Source organism: Acyrthosiphon pisum, chromosome A2 (assembly GCF_005508785.2).
Source record: "Acyrthosiphon pisum isolate AL4f chromosome A2, pea_aphid_22Mar2018_4r6ur, whole genome shotgun sequence".
Lineage (NCBI taxonomy): Eukaryota > Metazoa > Arthropoda > Insecta > Hemiptera > Aphididae > Acyrthosiphon > Acyrthosiphon pisum.
Window position 1 is genome coordinate 106748135 of NC_042495.1, and position 24740 is coordinate 106772874.

General features: G+C 28.4%; 2 protein-coding genes across 5 annotated transcripts in view; one reads left to right on the plus strand and one right to left on the minus strand.

Moving 5' to 3' along the window:
* LOC100169073 (GPI ethanolamine phosphate transferase 1) overlaps positions 1 to 1216 on the minus strand; it is a 6262-nt gene extending 5046 nt beyond the window's left edge. The window contains exons 1-2 of the mRNA XM_008184354.3: positions 722 to 1216; positions 523 to 643 (exon numbers count right to left, since the gene is read on the minus strand). Of these exons, the coding sequence (XP_008182576.1) occupies positions 523 to 643; positions 722 to 939 (339 nt within the window). The 5' untranslated portion in view covers positions 940 to 1216. The remainder of the gene's footprint in view (positions 1 to 522; positions 644 to 721) is intronic.
* A 422-nt stretch (positions 1217 to 1638) lies between these two features.
* Positions 1639 to 24342, plus strand: LOC100162237 (RUN and FYVE domain-containing protein 2). Of its 4 annotated transcripts, none has more exons than XM_016803974.2 (12): positions 1856 to 1985; positions 19701 to 19882; positions 19968 to 20256; positions 20310 to 20517; positions 20591 to 20778; positions 20833 to 20992; positions 21122 to 21232; positions 21294 to 21434; positions 21964 to 22061; positions 23519 to 23735; positions 23806 to 24030; positions 24138 to 24342. In XM_016803974.2, exons 2-12 carry the CDS (start codon positions 19705 to 19707, stop codon positions 24282 to 24284), a joined length of 1962 nt encoding a protein of 653 aa, XP_016659463.1. In that variant the 5' UTR covers positions 1856 to 1985; positions 19701 to 19704; the 3' UTR covers positions 24285 to 24342. The 4 variants fall into 4 exon arrangements, with proteins under 4 accessions (XP_008182578.1, XP_016659463.1, XP_008182577.1 ...); XM_029489409.1 differs by lacking the exon at positions 1856 to 1985 and adding an exon at positions 15304 to 15788; XM_008184356.3 differs by lacking the exon at positions 19701 to 19882 and having other exon boundaries at positions 1639 to 1985.
* Positions 24343 to 24740: the final 398 nt, after the last annotated feature.

Consider the following 24740-nt stretch of genomic DNA (forward strand, 5'->3'; position numbering starts at 1 on the left):
TTTAGTAAATTCCATGTGTGTTACAGAAATACTTGCAAAATGTGACGAAGAAATATTTCCGTAATCAATCGCCTATGATAATTTGATAACTCTCCTATAAGCAATGCAAGTGCTGAGAGAACGTTTTCAACACTACGAAGACTCAAAACATGGCTGAGATCAACAATGTCAGAGACCAGATTAACTGGACTTGCTCTTTTAAATATCCACCGTGATATTGATGTAGACGTGAATAAAGTCATTGACATGTTTTCAAAAACCAACAGAAAATTAGATTTTGCTCTATAATTTTTATTTTTATTTCATATTTAATATTTTTTGATTGTTCTTAAATAAAGCGTTTTCTTTTCAATGTACCTACCTACATTTTTTATAATTATAATATAATAGAATTATTAAATTGTATGTATTATATTATATCCAAATAAAAAATGGCCCCCCCCCCTAATAATTGATCTGGATCCGCGCCTCTGTAGATATAAGATATTCTATAACGACATTAAACAATTTCATAATAGGTACTTTAAAAATAGCTGATGGATCTTCATAAAATCCAGCTATAAGAGCTATATGACCAGGACGTGACTCAGTTGGCACTCGAGTACGGCATATACCATATGTCGCACTGGTTTTCAATAAATGTCTGAAAAATATTAAATAATAATAATAATAATATTAATGAAATAAAAACAATGTTATTAAATTTAATATTGGTTGGTACTTGAAATATAGGCTATTTTCCTTAGCATAGTTGTAAAACGTATCTGCTCGTAATCCATCTCCGACAATTAGTACTAGACGATCAGCCGGTGGTTCGTAATCGACACGCTGGTCTGGTATACCACTAATGATTGGCGATTTGAAATAAATATCAAAAATAGAGAGTAATAATATCAACTGAGCAAATAATCCCAGTATTAAAATTTTCAAATTAACCATGATTTTTTACTTTTTAAAATAATTTAACACTATGTAGCATGTATAGAAGGTGCATAATATTTATTAAAAATGTAATCTTTACTGTGCAAGTAAATCCAACAGAACTCACAGATACATTTAAAATAATTTAATAGTAATAATTAATAATGTTATCATGTAAAAATCTATATTAAATACACATTACACACCACAACAATAAATTATAGTCACTCAGTCGGTCAGTCTTCAGCTCTGAATGTTTTAAATAATAAAATAATAAATATAAATTGTAAACACCTAATAAACAAATAATATATTTATTATTATTTAATATTTTTATTATAAGGTTTTTAGATTTATCATTTTGTAAACTGATAAACGATAATCACGATTTAAGATAATATACGCAGGTTAAACGCAAATCAGCTGTGGAACTACTGACCGGCGACATCTAGCGGTATTTATACGGAAACTCAACAATTCAAAAAGTACTTCTGTTCAGTATGCTCGTATACTATAATAGCTATTATAAATTATTGCATCGGCTCAGCACTTTATATTGGTAGATGGCGCTAGTCAGTAGTGTAGCAGAGCTGTTTTGGCGAATCAATTTGACGGTCTCCTTATCACAATTCGTTTTGTAAAATGTAAATCGTAAATCTTAATAAATCGTGATGAAAACAATATTCTTATCAATTATCTAAAAAACTATTTTAATTTTATTGTTAAAGTTATTTTTATTTAAATGGTTTAATAAAAAATAATAGATTAATAGAAGTTAATAATATTTTGGTAGTGTCGAAAGAAAAAAGAAAAACCGACAGTGGTGTTAAACTAGCATTGTCTTCCGGTTAAATTGTTAATTATTAAAAAAATAAGTGATTAAAATAATACAACCATGAATAATTCGAGTGCCGAAGGTTTACCAGCCGTTATAGAAAGTTCGGATTCGTTTGACAGCGGCATCAAAAGTTCTTCTCGATCTCCATCGTTAACATCCATTGACAGATGGCCCATATTTTTTTCATCTTCCAGAAAATCTAGACCAGAACGAAAATTTCCTAAGCGTAAGTCATGTATAAAATTTCAATGTAATGTAAATCTAATCTGTGTTCATCAGTTATCAACCATTATTTCTTTGTGGAAAAACCATTCGTCCCTCAACAATACTATAGCCGTACACTTGAATCTCCATTTTTCTAACTATTAAGAAAAAATAAATCAATTTAGTAAGCTAACTGTAGCTAACTAGGTAGGTAATTAAAGATATAAATTTAACCGTTAACAAAATACTGTCTATTCATATGGAGTCACAAATAAAAAAAACATTGTGTATTTATCTATAGTATAAATGTACCTTTAAGAAGTATTTTAAAATTACCACGAAATAAGCAATATAATTTAAAAAAATTCAGTCCATTGTTAATAATAGACTGCCTATTGTAATTTGTAACAACTAGTAAAGCTATTGCACACATATAGTAGTTATATCTTATAGTTCTCATTGTTTGTTAACAAAAATACCAGATTTAAAATTAAAATACACTAACCCAGTAGGTTGTTTTAAGTGTTAATGAAATTAAGATAAAGATATAGGCTTTTAGCTGTAACAAGATCGATGATTACATTTTATAGGCATAAAAATGTTTGTTAAAATGGTTAAAAGAAGCAAAGAAGTTATACATTTGAAAATTAGACTATTTAATGTATATAAACTAGTAAGAACTTAGTTATTTTATCTTAATTAAAAATTGTTATACTTATATAATATAGGTACATAACTTAGAAGTTATAAGTGTTTACAAATAATTTATATTAAATAATTATTATTTTATCAGTTATTCATTATTTAACTATACATTGATTTTTTATTAGAGAATATTGGTATTGTGACCAGTAAAATTATCACTATATTACTAGGTTGAACACTTGAACCTACTTCTCCACTTTCTTCTTTTCCTTTCCCATATAAAATATCTACAATTCTTTGTTCTCAGTGAAAATTATTGAAAAATTTTAAAATATTATAGAAAATTTTATTTTATTTAATTACCTAATTAACAATAATTATATTATGAGTGTTATTATAATTTTTAATTTTATTAAAATATCTATTTTCAACTATTAAAAGTGAGATCACATTTATTTTTTGATTTGCTAATGTGCATAAAAAATATTTTTAAATACATAATTGTTATGCAAAAATATGTAACAAAGCCAAATAGAGAGAGTGTGTAGTTTTAACAATATGACACTAGACATTTTGTTTAAATTTGCATAAAATAAGGACTACCTATCAAATTGTCGTTTTTCTTTCTTGATACCTACTCAAACCTTGTTTCTTATAATCAATAATCCTACAATTTAATAAATGCATAACTTTTAAGTCTGTACTACAAAATATTAATTTTGGAGAAAGAGAGATTAGTGACACTATACTCCGTTCAGGTTAAGATTGAACCGGCTTCGCGCATGCAGAATGGGCCGCCGAACAGTGCCTGACCCCCTATGCGATGGCTATGCGTTCTGTGCTTGGCCGACAGTCATCACCCGCCGTCGTCGATCGTCGGCGCCAGTGCTGGCCGCCGTGCATACGCTCCCACCAATGTCCGAAATGAGCAAAAAAAACCTGTTTTGGTCGAGCCGTCGGTTCAATCTTAATCTGAACGGAGTATATACAACTCAATTGATGGATATAAAATGATTAAAACGTTTTAGTATAAAAAATTGGAATCGTATCTCAATACCATGGATTTTTATTATAAATAAATTGTGTGGTTAGAAATAAAATTAATAAAATAATCAGGGTTGTTGTGTTTAAAACATAAATTAAACGAATAAAACATATCGTCCCCGTTCATGCAAAACACACCAAGTCCAAAAACATGAATCAGCTTTTGAAATGTTTTTAAACTTTAAATGTATACCATATGTAACCAAATTTTTTTCTTTCTTTTTTTAATTGAGTTTCCCTTAAGGGAAGTAGCTGTTAATGAGTAGTTGTAAATAATATGACACTGTGAAATTTATAGCTCTTATTATTGTTAAAATACAAATTTCTAAGTCGATTTTTGGACTTAGTGTACTTTGCATGAACGGGGACGATATTATGTTAAGAACAGTGTAAAATCCAAGTGAATATTGTGTTTTTTTTTTTAAATGAAAAAATACACCAACTGAAAATATTCAACAGTCTACTCTCTTCATAAAAGATTACCAAAGCAAGTCAGCCCTTGTTTAAATAAACTCCTAATTATTGTATTTTAGGTACTTATTATAATATGACACTCAAGGTGACACTCCCTTGTATATTCCGAAATTAAATAACTCAACCTCAACCTTCTATAAAAACAGCTGATTTCTTTTAATATCATTTGATTTTTAGTTCACAATAAAATAACCTATGGTGCCCTTAATATTGTCTTATAATATTATAATTGAAAATTACAATACTATAAAAATTACTTATTTTTGTATTTATAGTAAAAATAAAATATATTCAACTAATTACCCACCTAGGTAATTCTTTTTTTACAGATATATTACATAAAATACTATTACAATTAGGTATATTTAAGTGGTAAAATGAATGCTTTATATTATTTTGATTTGTATTTATGTATATTTTTCTGTGTCTTGTAATATTAAATTTTATGGTAATAGTAGTATAGTACTCAGTGCCTGCATTGGTAAACATTCTCAAGATTTTAGTCCTCGTAGAATTGTGAAATTAGTGAAAATAATTAATTAAATTTATTAATTTATTGGAATACTTTTTTTGATTTCTATTAAATAATTTTATTACATTAAGATGTGTTCACAGGTGTAAAAACAACAAAGTACACATTTATCTATAACATGATAGAAACTGAAGTCAGAAAACTTAAAATTTAAATTAAAACATTTAATATATTGTGTTTGTCAAGAGGTTTATGAAACAGTTACAAATAATTGCATTCAAGTTTTTGCATATTATCATTAAATACCTATAACATTGATGATTGACTAATTAACAAATTAATGTATTGATAATTGATATTAATAGAGCTCAGATTTTAAAACATAATAAATAACAAAAAAAAACCCAAAATTTTTTTAAAAAAGCAAAAAAGAAGCATATTTATTTTTAAAAAAAGCATGACCAAAAATTAACATGGACTAGGTATAAAACTGAATAATTAATGAAAATTATTTTTAATTAAAAAAAGAATTAACTACCATGTATTTTACTAGATTTGCTGTAGGGAAACTGACTTCATTGTCCGATAGGATGTTTTTATACATGATACAAATGAACCCTCTCATCCACTGCAGGATCGGCGCATACTTCATACAAGAGATTTCGTTTAAAATTTTTAATCAAACCCGTGTTAATTAATTTTGTTTGATGAAACGCCACACAGATTATTATTTATTTTTTCCAACCTTTATTTTTTAAAAGAACACAATTTAGTTTACTCAAAATTGCAGTTGAAATATCTCCATTAGCTTCATTCAACTTCTTTTCTGCATCTTAGACAATATTTATATATTTTGTCAACGACCCCTAAAATTATACATATAATTTTGTATTATGATATTAAATTGTTTCAATACTTTGTTAAAAGTTACCTTTTTCCTCTAATTGTGTAATAATATCTCGTAGAAATCCAGTGTTTGTTGAAATATACACAAAATTTGATTGAAGAGATAGTATTTTTTCACTACTTTAACACATTGAAATTCATCTTGAAAGTTAATACAATTAATGAAAACAATAATAATCCAATATAACTATTTAGTCCGTATTCCCGGTTTTTACATTTCTTATTAATTCAATTAAAATATAATTGTATCATATTTATAATATATAAATTCCACTGCTGGAATAATTTCAAAAAAATCATTTGCATAAATATATCAATCAGAATGACATGAAACAAATGTATGTATAAAAATTAAATTTTTATCTCATATATCAAAAAAGAAACCTATGCTTTAAAATCCTAGCCCTAGATATAAATTTGTAGACAAACAATAGTAATCGTTTGTTATGAATTATAATGAAATTCTTTGATAGTACCGCAGCTATTTATTTTTTATTTTACTCATCTATAGGAAGTATTCCTACAAAAAACAAATTGATTATATTTAAGTACTTATGTAGGTAATACATTTTTTTCAAACCAAATTGTTACCATTTAAACCAGTTGGTAAATGGTATTTAAAGTTTAATTCATCTATCTTTCCAATGTTAGAATATTTTATTATCGTAATGTTTAATTCCGGTGTTATATATTACGTATATTTTTTATTTGCATAGTTAATTTTTTTTAATATGTTTTTTTATGAGCATAATATAACATCAATGTAGTATATTATAAGTCCATAAAATAATTGTATTAAAATAAACTAACTCTGAGTACTCTTGTCTCCGAAAGTACCTAATAACTTTTCCCTGATTTTTAGTTAAATTAAAGATATAAAGGACATTTAGGTATTTCTAATATTTTATATTGTTTTTATTTTTCTATGTTGTATTTATTGGTATAAACATTATCAACACTTGAATTTTACCCATAACCAAATTTTTAACTTAACAAGCTAAAGCAGAATTTTGTATGAAAATGTCAAATATTAAAGCAATTGTTTTTAAATGTATAACCATTTACAGTTTAGATGGTAGGAAAGAAGTAATGTTAAAAAAAGCAAGGTCATCTATAAACATTCTAAACACTTATAATTTATTAATTATTAATCATAAACTTTTCCATTAGGAATTAATATTCAATAGGTGCATCAATATATTTTAATATTTATACATCAACGACCAATGTTGTTGGAAAGGATTTTGTTTTAGGTTATGAATTAAGAATTCATAAGGGAATTCATATTTAAAAATCAAAAATTGGTTTTGGTTTTAAGACAACAGGCAACAGTCATAGTGGTAAAAATAAATAAACAAAGGCAATGTGTTGAACATTTTAGAATTTTGTTTGTTTAAAAATATCCAAAATTCGAAAAAAAGTTATATCATCAAATATAAATATAAGTAATAACGAGTATAAAGGTTTTGCTTGGAAAAAAAAATCACTCTGTATAGTTATCTGTGTCAGTGTTTCTCAATAACCTGGGGGGTCGCGAACTTATTATTTAGGGTCGCGTATGAATTAAAATTGTGTGTATTATATGTATCTGTAAATATTTGGTATACATTTTGTTGATTAAAAATAATTATAATATTATATGTTGTATAATTATATATAGTATTATATTTTATGCTGTGTACAATGCACAGTAATTTTCGTATTAATTATTAATAGTATTTAAAAAAATATATGTAGGGGGTCGCTAAAAAATTGAAATTCAAAAAGGGGGTCGCCACAGTAAAAAGGTTGAGAAACACTGATCTATGTTACTTGATTACTGTGTTGCGCACTGACCGCAGATACGTGTTTAATCTCAACTCTCAAGGGACGTAGGCGTAACAACATAAAAAAATAAATAAATACCATTTAGAAAATACTCTAGACAGATTATCTAACTATTTGTGATATTTCTAAGCTTAGTCTATTCCAATGTATTTTCAATCATATTACAGGTAGGCTTATCCTGTATAACTTACCTGCAATTGATATGGGTAGGTATCAAGATAATGGGAAAAAAAGTCCCGTTAAAAATGAATGAAAATATATCAAAATTGAAGTATAAATATTTGTTAAAATTGTATTGAAAAATACATTAAAGTTACACAAAAAATCGTATAATATAAAAAATAGAAAGAAGCTTATAACCTATATAATGTATATATTATAATATATATATTTAATTTTCAAGTTCCTTAATGAAGATCATATTTTTGGCTTTTGCTATAACTTAGTAATTTAGTATTTGGTTTTAGTGTAATGATAATAATATTATATATTTCAAATTCTATAGATAAATATAAAAAGTTTCATATTATATATTATTCATCATAAATTGAAAGGAAGTTTTAAAAAATTTTAGTTTGTTATAATAGGAATTCATTCTGGATGGTTTTTAAAATATAGTAGACTAATAAATATATACGAAATTACATTTAATTACGATAGATACTTATAATTTGAACTTTGATTAGAAACATTACATAAAATCAAAAGTTTTTTAGTATAATAATAGGTTATATGTAAACAGGCCTTTTTAACGGCCGTAAGTCATAACTTAAGAAAGAGCTGTACCTAATTATAGCATTATTATTTATTATTATAATTATACAGTGTTTGGAAAGAACGTCGTTCATGAACGCACGTTCACGCGTTCACGTTCATTTTTAGTGAATGATACGTGAACGTCACTCGTTTTATTAAAATAGAACGTGAACATGAACGACGTTTATATTTTTAACGAACTTGATCGATTTTTAAGACGTTCAATTTATTTACCCTTTAATAAATACATTTATGAAGTATATTAATTAATTATATTATATTTAAGTCTAAATAGTATTTTTATTTTTGGCTTGAGTTGTATATGTTATGTAGGCTTTTATATAAAAGGCTCGGTTAAACAGAAAGCGGGCACTCACAATAATACAAAGACCGCTTGCCCGCCGAGATCCGCGTACCCATAAATCATGGCCGGACGAAGAGTCTGGGTACAAAAAGTCCGGAATAAAGAAAGTTGTACAAAAAGTCCGGTTTCACCCTCTGTTTGACTGAGCTTTTACAGCAGGTAAATGATTCATAAAAAAAATGTATATAAAATAAATGAACAACCCAATGAACGAGTTCATTTTTTGAAAGAACGTGAACGAATTTGTTTGAAAAAAACACGAACGTGAACGTGAACGAGTTCCTTTTTTAAGGACTGAACGTGAACGAGTTCATTTTTTTAGTGAATGTTCCGAACACTGTAATTATATATGTACTATAATTGTATTTATTAATTATTATTGACTATTGTATATTTGTATAATGTTGGTATTACATTTTATTATTTTAGATTTGTATTAAATTAAATTTTATTATATTTTAATATGTGATTTAAGTAAGTAATTAACATTTTTTATGTAACTTTAATGTATTTTTCAACACAATTTTAACATATTTATTCTTTAATTAAGATATAATTTCATTCATTTTGATCGGGACTTTTTTTTCTTAGTGTGGGACTTTTTTTCCGCAATTCAGGTATCACGCATTCATGCCACATGAAATATAATCATTGATCAATTAGATTAAATATTTTAATTCAACATTTTTACCCATACTTTTAGTCTTAACTTATCAGAACATCAATTTAAAAAAAGAAAACGGGGAATGTCGCTGTGTTAAGTAGGTCACTGTCATGGAAGTGTTAAATTTGAATTCAATGATAAAATGATAGATCGTTGTATAAAATGAAAAACTATTCCGGAGACAGTCTTATATTATTTGCTTGGATAATTTATTATCGGTATAATTATATTGCCATTAGTAATTTCTTTTTATATTTGTAATACAGTAGATTGATATAATTTTTCCCAAAAACAAATCGGTATAGATAACTTAAAATTAATCTAAATATTTTAAAATTGAATAATCTAAATATGTAATAAAGAATAGCATGGCTGTAACATAGTGTCCGAGATCTTAAATATGGGTGGATGGGTAGGTATTGACAAATGAAAAATAGGACATTTTAAAGGTTTGTATAACACTATTATGAGGTCTAGATCACCTAAAAATAATTTGTAACACCAATTTTTTGTTTGGTACACCAATGGTATTAACAGTCTACGAATAATATTTTTTGAATTGTAACAAAAATTAACTTTAATCATTAATTTTGACACGCCCCTATTGTCGGGAACTGTCTTTTCCAATCGTCATTTCGCAGAAATTTTCAGCACTTGAAATTTCATTTTAGATTCTGAGCGGACCGATAAATGTATTGGTTTTACCATGATGTGTGTTTTTTATCGAAAATGTATAAAATGTTCAACTTTTATAACTAAGGATTAAAAATTTAAAACAAAATTCCTCGTAAAAAGGTTATATATGAATTACTTTATTCACAATAATATCTTAAATTATACTTAGTAATATCAATATATCATAGGCTACTGAATGCCTTCGCTCAGAATCGTCTTTCTTATACAATGATACTATATAAATGAATTCAAATGTAACACCATCCATTACAGTGACCCACTTGTAAACTACTGTACAGCATAGCGACTTGTAAGCTCTTGCCCACATTTTTTTTTTAAGTTTTCCCGTGAACTAAAAATTGTTGCAATGGCTAATAAGTAATAACACTGCACTCTTGGTAGATAATTTTATTATGCAATTAGTTATTATTAATTAATATTTGGGTATAAACTATAAATGTATAATATATAAATCAACAATTTAAGATATAGCTATCAAAGTCCACAAAAAAAAATTAATACAATTTATTTTTAGCCATAACCATTCTATAATAAATATTAATTGTCGGTTTTATCGCAAAATGTATGATTCTCGAGTATGATCCAATCACCCGGTCATCTAGTGTCGAGTATTATTGTATTAATATCATTTTTAGTTTATGAACGGAGCGATGAATGTATTTACTAATGTATTTATTTGTACCTATTGATTTCACAACGATGTGTTTTTTTTTCAATTTTTAATTATTGTTTTGAATAGCCAAATAAAGCTTCAATTTTCAATTTTGAGGATCGTTTTAGGTAAAAAATTGGATCTTGTTTGTAATTTGTTGAGAAGTAAAAAATTGAAAATTCGCAGTAGGTATAAAAAAATAAAGGAAAATACAGTTTATGACAAAATCAATTTTTTTTTTTGGTGTAACTCAAAAACTATTATTCACGGTTATCCGTAGGTACTTTAAATTTTCACCAAATGTTTATTTCACCATTTTCTACAATGACAAATTTGTTTAAAATATTTTCGCTTTATTTTAGCTATTTTATAGGCATGAGAGAAATGTTCGGTTTATTTCAGTTTTTTTTCAATTATTGCCTATACAATAGGTACACAATATATTTTTCTTTCGGCTTGAAATTTTAATATTAGTAGCCAAATTTATAGACGATACTAAGAAAATCTTAGTATCTAAAGTAAGTAAATACTTTTCACGACTGATATTTATAAACTGCAGTACTATAAGTTTCTCATAATTCATTATTTGTTATCAGTGTAATTTAAAAAAAAAGTTGAACTACATAAATTTTTATGAGCACCTTGACAAAATTCTTCAAAATCACGAAAATTTGCAAATTATTATTAGTTAGAAATTCATATAAAATATTCTTCATTTACCAAAAAAAAAAAAAAGTTTTTGGAATGTCAAAATAATCATTTATGAGCGTTAGAAGTTCAAATTTTCATGACATTGGATATTAATTTGTAAATTAACCATTTTCTTATTTCGTTGTAATTCAAATACGAATAACGTAGATGCTCGACATTTTCGCCAGGTTATTTTTTATAATTTTCTATATTTTGACTCGTTTTGAACAATTTATAGACAATTGAAAACTGTATAGATTTTTTTCTATAAAAATTGATAAAAAAAATTGTTTGCATCAAAAACCTTGAAAATGTAATACAAGGTTCCTTAAACAGTTGAAAATGTTTAAGATATATAAGCATGGGTTTTTTTTATTAATATTTTGACAAAACTTCTCTGTAATATCTCGAAATTTGCAATTTATTTTGTAGTAAAAAATGTTTAATATGTTCAATTTTTATAGTTAAGAATTGAAAATTTAAAACTAGGTTCTTAGAAGTAGCTTAAACTGTATAACTTGTGAATGTGAAACCAAGGTATATTGTTTACCCAAGGTTTAAAATTGTTCTAAATATATATTATATACACTGTTTTTTTATATAGATATTTTAAGTTCAACATTAGACATTAGACATAAAACTAAGAATAACGGTTTTTGTTAAATTGTTGTAACTTAAAATTATTATTCTAGGGTAATACTTGAAACGTTTATAGTATATTATTATATTTTATATACACAATGACGTTTTCATATTCAATTTTTCGGAAATATTTAATTCAACCTAGATACTTACTGTATTACTATTTAGTAATGTCTAATAGTAAAATATATTACTTTAATAAGAATAATATCATCAAATATAGTTAGTAATACAGGACCGTCTTTATTCAGAATCGTTTTTCGTATATTATAATGGTTGTTAATATCATTGAATTCAAATTTAACATATCCATTACAGTTATCTCTAGACACATACTGTACAGCAGAGTGGAGCAATGAATTTCTGAATTGAGAATCTTTTGCTTTTAGAATCTTATTTGTGTTTTTTTTTGTTTCGTACGTTACCTTTAGGAGCAGTAAAGATGTTTAAAAGTTTAACTTAGAGGGTGGTTTTGGGTCAAAAATTGGATCTAATTGGAACATTGAGTGTCAAAATAATCGTGAAAAAACTGGAATTTTAATGCAAAACCAGTTTTGACAAATCAATTATATAAATTTGTTATGATAAGTACTCCAAATGTTTACCAAATATTTATATATTATAATTTTATAGACTTGAAATAATTTGATCTCTTTTTAACCTATTTACAGACTTTCCTAGTTTTGAACATTTTCAGTTATTTTTCAAATTACGTATATAATATGATAAAACTTTTGTTTTTAGTATAAAAGCTTCAACATTTTTGGTACACTAATTATTTAGATATTACATTTTATTTTAAACTTTAGTATCACAACTACCGATTGATTTTTCTTTACTATTATCATTAAATATTAATTAATTAATATTATATATTATTTTAATAGGTATTAGATAATTATTAATAATAATAGAGGTATCGCCAAATATCAGTAATATGGTAGGTATGTGCGTCGTAGTGATGTCATATTATCTTGTAGTGAAGATAATGGAGGGGATCCGATGCGACAGCCAAGGTCATCAAGACGTGTTTTATGTTTTAATGGTCAAATTAGCTTATAGGTGTAATAACTAATAGGACATTCAATTAATCAGTAATCAGTATTGTTACTTGTCTACTTTAGGTCGAATGGTATTGAATTTATAAGCTACTAGTCTTTACAAATTAAAAAACAGAATAGATAATCAATGCCACGTTCACCTACTTTTTAGGGCGAATGATGCAACCCCCCTGCATGAAGAAATACATTTATAAATGTAAGATCAACAGACTTTTGTCTTGATTTGAGAAATTTATATGTCTCCTTTGTAATATGTAGGTACTTATATAAAATCGATATTTGCAGCGGTACCGACTATAAGACCTCCCTTCAAGCACCAATACTTTGAGGATTTATATCTCGCATACGAATCAACATAAAATAAAAAAATTTAACGCGCAAATAAATAAAAAAAATAGTTTTATTAATTCTTAACCTTTTTATCATATGTTACCATTTGAAAATCAAAAGTTGATGCTTGATAGTAATTTGACCAATAAATATATGAAGGAAAAAGTTTTATGTAATATTATACAGTTTTAGAAAAGCATAAATCTCAAAGTTTAAAAAAAAAATTCGACAAAAGTTAATACTTTTTGAAATAATTAGTGTACCCACTTAAATGGATCACTCCATATAGGCTTCATGAATACTAAGTTATTCATATCGAAAATACAGTCACAATTTTTATTTATAAGCGTTGAACATTCAAATTTTTACAAAAACCATAGCAATTTACAAATAATTTTGTTGTTCAGAACTACAGATCCCTTTATAGAGCCCTATAATTGGTTTACAGCTTACACTTAATTTAACCTTAAGTTTGAAAATGTAATACAACAGATCTCACATAAGTTCTTTTTATAGTAACTAAAAATACATACATCATAATCGTACGTACAAAGTACGAAGTACGTACAAATTTTGAATTAATCATAAAAACTTGCAAATTGTTTTGTGTTTAAAAATGTATACAATTTTCAACTTCAATAACAAAGGCTTAAAAATTTAATATTATATCCCTCGTAGTTTTCTCAACATCTGATTTTGTTGTTTGGAAGTTTGAAAAATAAACGCTACCACCCCCCCCCCCCCTCACCACTAAAAATAAACTCTATAGGTGCAAGGATCGTCCTTGTGCAATGAGCATACAGATATACAATAATACAATATAAATAAACGAATATGGAATTGTTTGAAGTTCCAAACCCTGGTTAACGAGGGTGGGGTTAAGAGGTATAGTATCAGTAGCGATGAATTGTGTCTAAGCTAGGTTTTCTTAAATATAAGAATCTTGTTATAGTTTAGGAGCTACTGACGATTTGACCTTACCCATTTTTGCGGAATACAATAAAAAAGCCGATAGAAGGGTTGACTGGCTCGTGGGGAGGGGGAGAGGATTAAAAAAAGGCAACCATTTTAGCCAATAGTCAAAACCAAATGATTCTAGATTATTTAAAGATGTTATAAAAAATCGACAGATAAAAATTCGGACTCAAAACATATAAAAAAAATGTTTATATAATTGTATTATAAATTTATTTTATTTTTTTATGTGTTTGATTCCGAATTTTTTCATTTTTGTTACATCTTTAAATAATCTAGAATAATTTTGTGTTGGTGGCAGACACACTAAAATATCGGTTGATCCCCCCCTCTTAAGCCGTTCAACATTCTGCCGATTTGTTTATTGTATTCAGGATTCTACATAAACTATAAAAAGATCAAGTGAGTTTTTTAACCATCTGTAGCTCCTGGACTATTATGTTTTGGCTGTATTTTTCTTAAAATACAAGTTAAGTGCTAGTGACCAGCGCGGACACAAGGGGGGGAATATATGGGGGCTATCACGTAAACGACATAATATTATATATTATATTATATTATAATGTTATTGACTATTGTATTATTTTTCTATTATATTTTATTAAATTTGGATATTTAATATTATGTAGACCTAGCTAATTTTTTAAATCTAAATCGCCCCCTTGGTCCTCACCCTATTTGTGAGTACTGAGTTATAAAACCTACCCCTTCAGAACTGCGTCAAGTAAATAATAAATGTATCTTTCCGTACTGCTTTGAATTTTTTTAAATGTAAATATGATGAAGTGAGAGAACACGCGTGTTCCGTTTACAGTGCGGTGAATAGTGTTTAAAAAAGTGACATTGACGTCAAGTCGCACTTATACGGCTACACATAACACGCGCACGCATTCATGTCCCACAGCGGCAAAAAAATCAGTGCACAAAATACAAATCACAATCGCCAATTATTTAGGATTTCAGTCGGCTGTTAGTGTATGACGTGTGTTGCGTTTTCACTACGCCGCCGCAGCGCAAGAGCGCTGAGCATGACCGTACAAAATCGATTGTGTTACTTTTTTTTTTTTTTTTGATCGATTGTTCTGCATCACGATTGTTCGATACATCGTTGCTGATTCAAAATATTAGACCATTGACAATGCTCAATATCGATAACTATCATTTACGAATTACGATGACGTCGTGTTGACATAATAATATTACAATAATATTGTTATTTCAAACTTTCTGTCGTTTTCATGGTTTTTCGTTCGTCTGCCGCGGTCGCCGATGATTTTTCTCGCAGGCCACAATCGTAACCACTTCGATTTCGTCGACAAAAGCGATTGCGCGCGGAATCGATGTCGCGTACACAGCTACAACTATAATACTCATCACAAGGCACAATCTAGCGAATAGTATCTACAAACAGAACGGACGTCCATACTATCGTAGTGTCCTGTGTTCGCCGCGTAATGTATTTACTATATAGCGCGACCACCGAGCAGCAGGCAGGCAGGCAGCCCCCAGCGGCCGAGCAAGAAATCAATACTTTCCACCGACACCTAGTGGGACGGTGTCGTGTACGTTTCGAGAGGCGTTCTCGTCGTACACCGTCTTAATAAAACGAATTCTCGAGTCAAGTCTTGTAAGTTCGTCAAGTCAATATTACGATAAATGTGAACCAGCTATTGTGGTGGCTTTATAATATTGTGTTTTTTTTTTTTTACTTCCGTGTTTATTGTGCTTCTCCATTATAATGTATACCTAGTGATCAATAATCCGTGACACCGCTTTATGATTTTCCATATTGTTATATGACCACCATAATATTATTGCATTGTATCATCGCTTGTCGTTTTTTTGGTTTTGGTTTTTTTTTATATTTTTTTGTTTTTTTGTTTTTAGTCCAAACCGAGATACCTACTTACCACCCATGTATGTTTGAGTAAACGATAGTCGGGGGAGGAGGCTCAGAACAATGTCCGCCAAACAGACGCCATCAATCATTGGCAAAATTTACAGAGCATACGAAAAGCCGTCCAACCACAGTCATTGCGTTGTTCTGGAAAATCGTATGCAAGCTGAAGTATTGTTGTTTGAAAACAACACTCTGTGCACTGCCACGGTCAGTGAGTTTGACACATTCAAACGACAGTGTGTGAAAATAGTAGATGCCTACGGATGCCTTGGTGTTTTGAATGTAAACATCGAGAATAAAATAGCACTATTCTTGGTGCTGGTGACTGGGTGTCAGTCAGTTGGCAAGATATCTGATGCAGAAATATTCAAAATCACGCAGACCACGTTTGTTTCATTGCGTAAGCAACAGAGCGATGACTATGCATCCGAAGTACGGAAGCTTTTAAACAGTGGTAGTTTTTATTTTTCGAGGTATGTGTCACAAGATGTTCGTTTTGATTTGACCCTGTGCGCCCAGAGACAATGGAATAACTGTGTTCCTGATAAACGTTTCTTTTGGAACCGCAATTTACATGTATATTTTATTCACTTTGGAATTGATACCTCCCAATGGTTAATGAAAATTGTTTGTGGAAGTATTGAGATAAAAACTGTTTATGCAAGACACAAGCAAGCCAGAATCGCTATAATATCAAGATTGAGTTGTAGAAGAGCTGGAACTAGGTTCAATGTCCGTGGTTGTAACGATGACGGTTATGTTGCAAATTTTGTTGAAACCGAACAAGTTATATACTTGGATGATGAGGTTACTTCTTTTGTGCAAATAAGAGGTAGTGTACCACTATTTTGGGAACAACCAGGAATGAATGTTGGAGCGCATAAAGTAAAACTGTCAAGAAGCATAGAATCTTCAGCAGACGTTTATGACAAACACGTTAAATTATTAACAGATTGTTATGGTAATATAATTTTCATTAATTTGTTAGGTGGAGCAAATTCAAATAGTAAAGAAAATGAATCTGCATTGAGCTATGCATTTGAACAAAAACATTCCACTTCAGCATTTTCTTTCATACCATTTGTTGCATTTGATTATCATCAAGAGTTTAAAAGTAATGGTGATAAGAGTCTACAAAAATTGAAGAACTCAGTTAATCCATATTTAGACTCATTTGGTTTGTTTTATGCAAAAGGTAACTCTGTTGTAAAACACCAAACAGGTACCATGAGAATAAATTGTACCGATTGTCTTGATCGTACAAACTGTATTCAAAAATTTTTTGCTCTTGATATGTTGGCCAAACAACTGGAATTTCTTTGTCAAAATGAAACTGATCAAATAATATCAAGATTTGAAGAAGTATTTCAACAGCTTTGGGTAAACAATGGCAATGAGATAAGTAGAATATATGCTGGAACGGGTGCAATACAAGGTGGATCTAAATTATTAGATGGAGCTCGATCTGCAGCCAGAACTATTCAAAATAATCTTTTGGATTCTAGTAAACAAGAAGGATTTGATATATTATTATCAGGTAATGCTTTTAACAATGAGTTGTTAGCAAAAGCTAAAGCATTACTTCCTTATAACACTTGGCAATGTCATCCAGATTTGGCAGAAGAGATGTGCAAAAAGTATAAATCTTATACTTACACGAGTAATTTAAGAATTTCTGTTGCTACATACAATGTAAATGGAGGTAAACATTTTTTGAATTTTGATTCTAGTAACTTGGAATCCTTATCCAAATGGCTCTTGGATCCCTATAAAGTCTCCTTATTTGATCTATCAAAAAAGTTCTTCCTAAATGATGATAATAATAATCTTCCTGATATTTATGCAATTGGATTTGAAGAAATTGTTGACCTAAATGCCAGTAATATTATGGCTGCTAGTTCAAACAATGCAGACTCATGGAATAAAAGTCTTAAAAACATTTTGTCTTCTAAAAGGAATTATGTCCTACTTACTAGTACACAACTAGTTGGTGTTTGTCTGTTTATATTTGTAAAACCAGAACTATTACCTTATATTAAAGATGTTACTACAGACTTTGTTAAGACAGGAATGGGAGGAACAACTGGTAATAAAGGAGCTGTAACTGTAAGATTCACTTTAGATGCTACAAATCTTTGTTTTATATGCTCTCACTTTGCTGCCGGGCAATCACAAGTTGCTGATCGTAATGCAGACTTCAATGAAATAGCGAGAAAATTGAAAATTCCAATTCAATCGAATGATTATGTATACTGGTGTGGAGATTTTAATTATCGGGTTGATATGGATCGTTTAGATCTCATAAATCATGTACTAGATGGAGACTTAGAAGAAGTTTTAAAGTATGATCAACTTTTAGCTCAATGCAGAGACAAAAAAGTATTTGAAAACTTCTTTGAAGCTCCTATAACATTTCCTCCAACTTACAAATATGACATACTATCAGATGAATATGACTCGAGTGATAAATGTCGTACACCAGCTTGGACTGATCGAGTACTTTGGTACTGTAATGAAAGTAATAGTTGGCCAAACGGTAAGCAAGTATTCTATGGACGTGCTGAAATCAAAGAGAGTGATCACAGGCCTGTAACGGCTTGTTATGAAATTGAAATTCTGTGTGTTGATCAAACTCAAAGGGAAAGAGAATTGAATAAAATATGGAATGAATATGGACCAATTGATGGAGTTATTTTAGTACATATTGAAAACACTGACTTTCCTCTAAATGATGAATCATTTAAAAATATAATGCTTCAAGGTTTGGGTTCTTTTGGTAAAATTTTAAATGCCAGATATTTCACAGATCATGCCGAAATCACTTATGAAAATGGCCGTTCTGCAGCTAATGCTTTGAAAATAAAACAAATATCAATCTACAATTATACTCTAATTTTAACTGCTAAAGATAATAATTGGGCATTAGCTATAAAAAATGAGATTGAAACTATCACAAACAACAATGTGCCCTTATGGACGGATAAGTTGAGACCAGCTCCAATGAGACCTCCATTACCTGCGAGGTCTGATCAAAGTCCGAATTCTGATGGAATGCCGAACTATCCACCACCCTCAAATGTTCCTTTACCACCATTACCCCCAAGACAAAGAATGCCTCCTCCACTCCCTCCTAGAAATGGGTGATGCTACTGTGTTAACTTAAGTATATTATTATCAGTCCAATATTATAATTATTATAAACTTACCTATTGTATTCATAATATTACATTATATTTTAATTGTATGCGGAATTATGTTTTAGATTATAGGCTATTGTTATTTATGCTAATTATTATCTTCTCTAATGTTACTTTATTAACTATTATTTATTAGATATTTATTATAAAATTAAATGTGTTATTTAATGTTTAATTTGAACAAATAAATACTACATAACAATAATGTTATTTACTATGCATACTTCATACTTTTTGTTTTTGTTATTTAATTTTTTGCCGTGTTGTTTTGCATTAGGATTATAGTTCCTGAAATTGTGTTTGCATGTTATTATTTCTGTTATTTTGTTAATATAGTATTATTATTTTATTAAATTTGATTTTGATTTTAAACACAATGCTGGTACACATGAACCTTAATTATCTTTTATCTAAGATATGTTTTGTTTTATTTAAAAACAAGAACGATGATGTTAAATAAATGGATGCAAAACTTGGACCCAAGCTCTCAAGATTTGTACTTATGTAATTTCCGGGTGTCAGTTGAGGGCGAATGGTTATGTTTACGTGAAATAACTGATGATCCATTATCTGATATTTTTACATCACAATGTCTTACATCTCCAGACTTACCATTCTTATTAGGTACTCAGTTACTTAAAAATCATGATAATTGTTATTAAAATACCATTTTATGCTAGAATAATACAATTTAAATTGTTGAATTTAGATCGTGACCCTGTGTTGATCGAGAGACGTAACCTGGTAAACATATCAAAGCTGATTGTTAAAGAACTAATTGAAAATTCACTGAAAAATGGACGTATGCTTGATTCAGATCATGCACCTTTACAACACTTTTTTATTGTCTTGGAACATGTCCTGAGACATGGGTTACGCCCTAAAAAAGGGCTTTTGGGCCCCAAAAAAGAGTTATGGGATATATTACAAACTGTTGAAAAGTTAACACCGGACGCACAAGAATTAACAAATAGTATTCGAGATTTACCTACTGTCAAGTAAATTTAAATCATTTTAACATATGAACTTTTTTAAATTACTATTTTTTCAGAACTCACATGGGTAGAGCAAGAGCTTGGTTGAGAGTAGCCTTAATGCAAAAAAAGTTGGCTGATTATTTAAAAATTTTAGTGGACAATCGTGATGAAGAATTAGTAGATTATTTTGAGCCGGATGCTTTAATGATGAGTGACGAAGCTATTATTATTGTTGGCCTTATGGTCGGCCTTAATGTTATTGACTGCAATTTATGTATTAAGGCAAGAATTCGCAAGATTTTAAAAAAATTAAGCATATTGTCATTTTGTTTATAATTTTATAATATGTTATTAGGAAGAAGATTTAGATTCACAGCAGGGTGTAATTGATTTCTCGCTGTATCTGCGTTCAAGTCATCACCCTAATCATCATATACAAGGCACTGTCAGTTGTCCTGACAGTCCTTTAGGTCTAGAGTCAGAAAATATGAATGTAGTACTTGATCAAAAAAATTATATAGAAGAACTTAATTGCCACCTCAAGTATGTTTTATGTACAATTTAATGTTTCTAGATAACCATTTTAATGGTTTTTAGGGCAACAGTGGCAAATTTAGAGTCCAAAGTAGAAACGCTTACAACGTCAAATACTTTAATTAAAGAAGAACTTGATATGGCTAATAACAGTTATGCAATGTTGAAAGAAGAAAACCAATTAATCAAAAATCAGTTGATCAAACAAAATGATTCTAAGAATGTAGATATATAATTTTAAACTTAATATAACAATAAGGATAAGATCAAATAAATTTTGATCTAATATTTCTGAAAACATTTTGTCGTAATGTTGATAGTTATCTATATTATACATTTATAAATATTACAGGCTGAACCTGTGACTATTGATGTTCCTACTGGAGACATGGATACACTTAAGCAATTTGCAGAGAATGAAAAGAAACAAAGAATTGAAGCTGAAAAGGAACTTCATTTACAAGTACATATTATTGTTTACGAAATAAACAAAAATTGAGACGACTATTGTTTTATGTAATTAGATGAGCCTTAAAGCGGAAATGGAGGTTGCGATGAAACTTTTAGAAAAAGAAAGTCGAGAAAAACAAGAAAATATTGTTTCTTTAAGAAAACAATTAGATGACATCAAAATGATTAATTTGGAAATGTATAAAAAATTACAGGTGAGACACACAACTAAATTAATATATATTATTAATTTTTTTGTTAAATATTGGTATTTAATTATGGTTGATGACTTGGTTATTTAAAATGTTATAAAATGTGATCTACAATATTGGGTCGGGAAATGATCAGGAATGTGAAGAAGACTTGACCAAAAAAAGCTGAAATGGTGAGCCGACTACAAAAAAAACTGAACAGATTGGTTGTTTGCTGAGCAATTTACAGTTCCACGACGCACAACAATTAAGATTGAGAAACAATGCTGGCATGAGGAATTCAAATTCTGACACTAGGTTGGCTTCTCGACCAGACAGATCACTTCACCGACAGTCATATACTCCAGTTTTGAAAGAGAATGCACCAAGTCCTGAACCATTAACTGATCCCGAACAATCTAATAATGTTTAAATTAAATAAATATATATATACTTATAGTTAAAATGCCAAATTTAGAGTAAATAACAAAAATTAGGTTAATTTTCTTCATATTTCTTTATATATATAAACTAGTTGAAGGTTTAATTACAGGAGAGTGAGAGTTCGCTTAAGCACAAGTCAGAGTTTGTTTCTAAACTGGAATCAAAAAATGTAACATTAACCGAGGCTTTGAAAAAAACTGAAGAGGTGTATGTATTTATGAATTCATATTCTTTTATCTTTGATAAGTCAATGCATCTAAATGCAATATCTATTTCTTTGAATTGTTTTACATAATATTTGCGTGGCATTTTGATTATATAATTTATGAAAAACTATACTATTCAAAATGTCTGATAATTATGTTTTATAATAAAATTGTATTTGGGTGCATAAATTTGTTTACGTAGGAATTAATAAATAAAAAAATGATGCGAGCCACAAACTATTAGTGAATAGGTTAATGATTCTATACAATTTATCTTTTATATTATCAACTTTTGTATTTACAATTATTCTGTTTTAGTGTATAATTGTCATTTAGTTTATCCAATATAAACATTTAAACATTATTCTATACACTCTTATATTCCTACATGATGACTAATGTAAACCAAACTTTGTATTAGTATTATAAGTCTTTGTTTTTCTTTATACCATTATTATTATTTTATAATATTTAAATAAAATATAGTATAAAGTGAGTTATATTGAATAAACTACTTATTTAATATGTATGCAATCTTCAATAATATCCCAAAAATATTGTCCTAAAAAAAAAAAAAATTGATTATTTACTTTTATTATTTTATTTAAAGGTTTTCTTTTGTAGTTTTTGCTTTTATTTTTTTTTGTTATTCACAGAATATGTTTTTGAAAAGTATTTTCTCTCAAAATGACATTAAAAACTATAACATAAATGGTTGTTGGAAAATGTATAATTATATTACCATCTATAAAATGCACTAATACGTTCCTAAAATAACAAGTATTTAAAATCATTTCCTATTTTAAAAACTGGTGGCATTACAAAAGTTGTAAATTGTCGCATTGTTAACCTTTCCCATGTTTTTTTTTTTTATTAAACTGATTAGTTTTTATAAAATAAATTCTTCAGATGGTTACATTAGAACATTGATTTTGAACTTTATTGCGTTTATTCTAAAGATAACACGTCTTTTGATGATATTAATTGGCATTGCTGTTCAAGGGCAAGCTAACATTTCTACCTTTCCAACTTCTAGCAAGATAAATTCATCTTCACTGACTTGGTTGATTTCCTTTCCCTATATCGTCTCACCTGATTCTTTCGATATCTTGCTAATGATGAATCATTTTGGAATCAAGTTAAATCTAGCATTTGAATAATCACTAATGTGTAATTATCTCTGTTATAGTGTTATCTATTTTATTTTATTTTGTTTACTATGAAATTGTCATATTGGCTTTTTGTTTTTACAAATAAGAAATTTGTCAATTTTACTAAAATACCTCAAAAACATATTCTATAGACAACAACATGTGGTCAGAATGACAATATGATAGGATCTTTTATGATTTTTAAATTTTTTTCACAATTAAAATAGAGCTCGCAACATTTTTTTATTTATTTATTTTTATTTGGATAAATGTATTTCCTTTCCATTTATCTCCTTGATAATCGTAGATCGAAAAAAAATGAAGAGGAGAAGAAAAAAATATCTGATTCGGTACTTAGATACCACGATCAAATTGCTGGACAAACAACAACTATCGTGAAATTAAAAGAGGATTTGGTTAAAGAACAACAATCTAAGTCTGTCCTTGAGGAACAATTATCCAAGGCAGGAAATCAAACAACTCGTCTTGACGAAGAAATTGTTCAACTTAAAGCAATGTCAAATGTAAACTATTGCCTTGGTTTTTTAATCATCTACAATTTTGTTTAATTAAAATTTATTTTCACATGTATAGGAATATGTTCACTTACAAGAGGAACATCACAGATTGAAAGAAAAGTATCGAGGCCAAGAACGGGCACTAGAAGAGTTAGCCGATCAGTTAAAAAAAGAGATATTAAAATCCAATGAACTGGAAGAAGCCGCTAACAGTACATTGGCGCAAGCCCACTGGGAACGCGACAACGAGGTGGCTAATTGCAAAAAATGTGAAAAAGAATTTAGTCTAACGAGAAGAAAAGTAAGACGATATTTATTTATGGAAGGATATCATTCTATTTTGTTCTTATAAATGTTTAATACTTAATTAATTTATATGTATGTATGGTTTTTATGTTACGAAAACAGCATCACTGTAGAAACTGCGGTGGAATATTTTGCGCGCTGTGTTCAGACAACACAATGATGTTGCCTTCGTCTGCTAAACCTGTTCGTGTTTGTGATGACTGCAACTTACTGCTTGTTGAAAGATACTCAGTCGTACCGAACAATTGACATAAGTATTATTGAAACTGAACATTTTATTTTATTAAATACACAAAATTAAATCTAATAGGTATTTTTATTTTATAATACAACAATTTATGCCAATAAGATGCATGATCTATAGTTATATTAAGTTTATATTTTATATTGCCATAACTCAATACTTATAAATATAATGTTTATCAATTAGGTGCCTGTGATTTATTCAATATACATTTAATCAAATTATTACTATACCATATTATGATGTGTATATATAATATACATATATTTGTATCTTAGGATAATTACCTATTATTTTTCAATTATATAACATGAAATTATATTTTTCTAGTTGACGTACACATATTTAAAAATGGTTATTTTGCTGCTATTAGTAGTCATAAGTTTTTGTTGATTTTATATACACATTAAAGTATAGAATATTATATTAACTTTGTTTAGAAAAACATATTTTTGATATAG

Coding starts and splice junctions, on each gene's coding strand:
- LOC100162237 (XM_008184355.3), top strand. CDS start 16,122: ATGTCCGCCAAACAGACGCCATCAATCATTGGCAAAATTTACAGAGCA.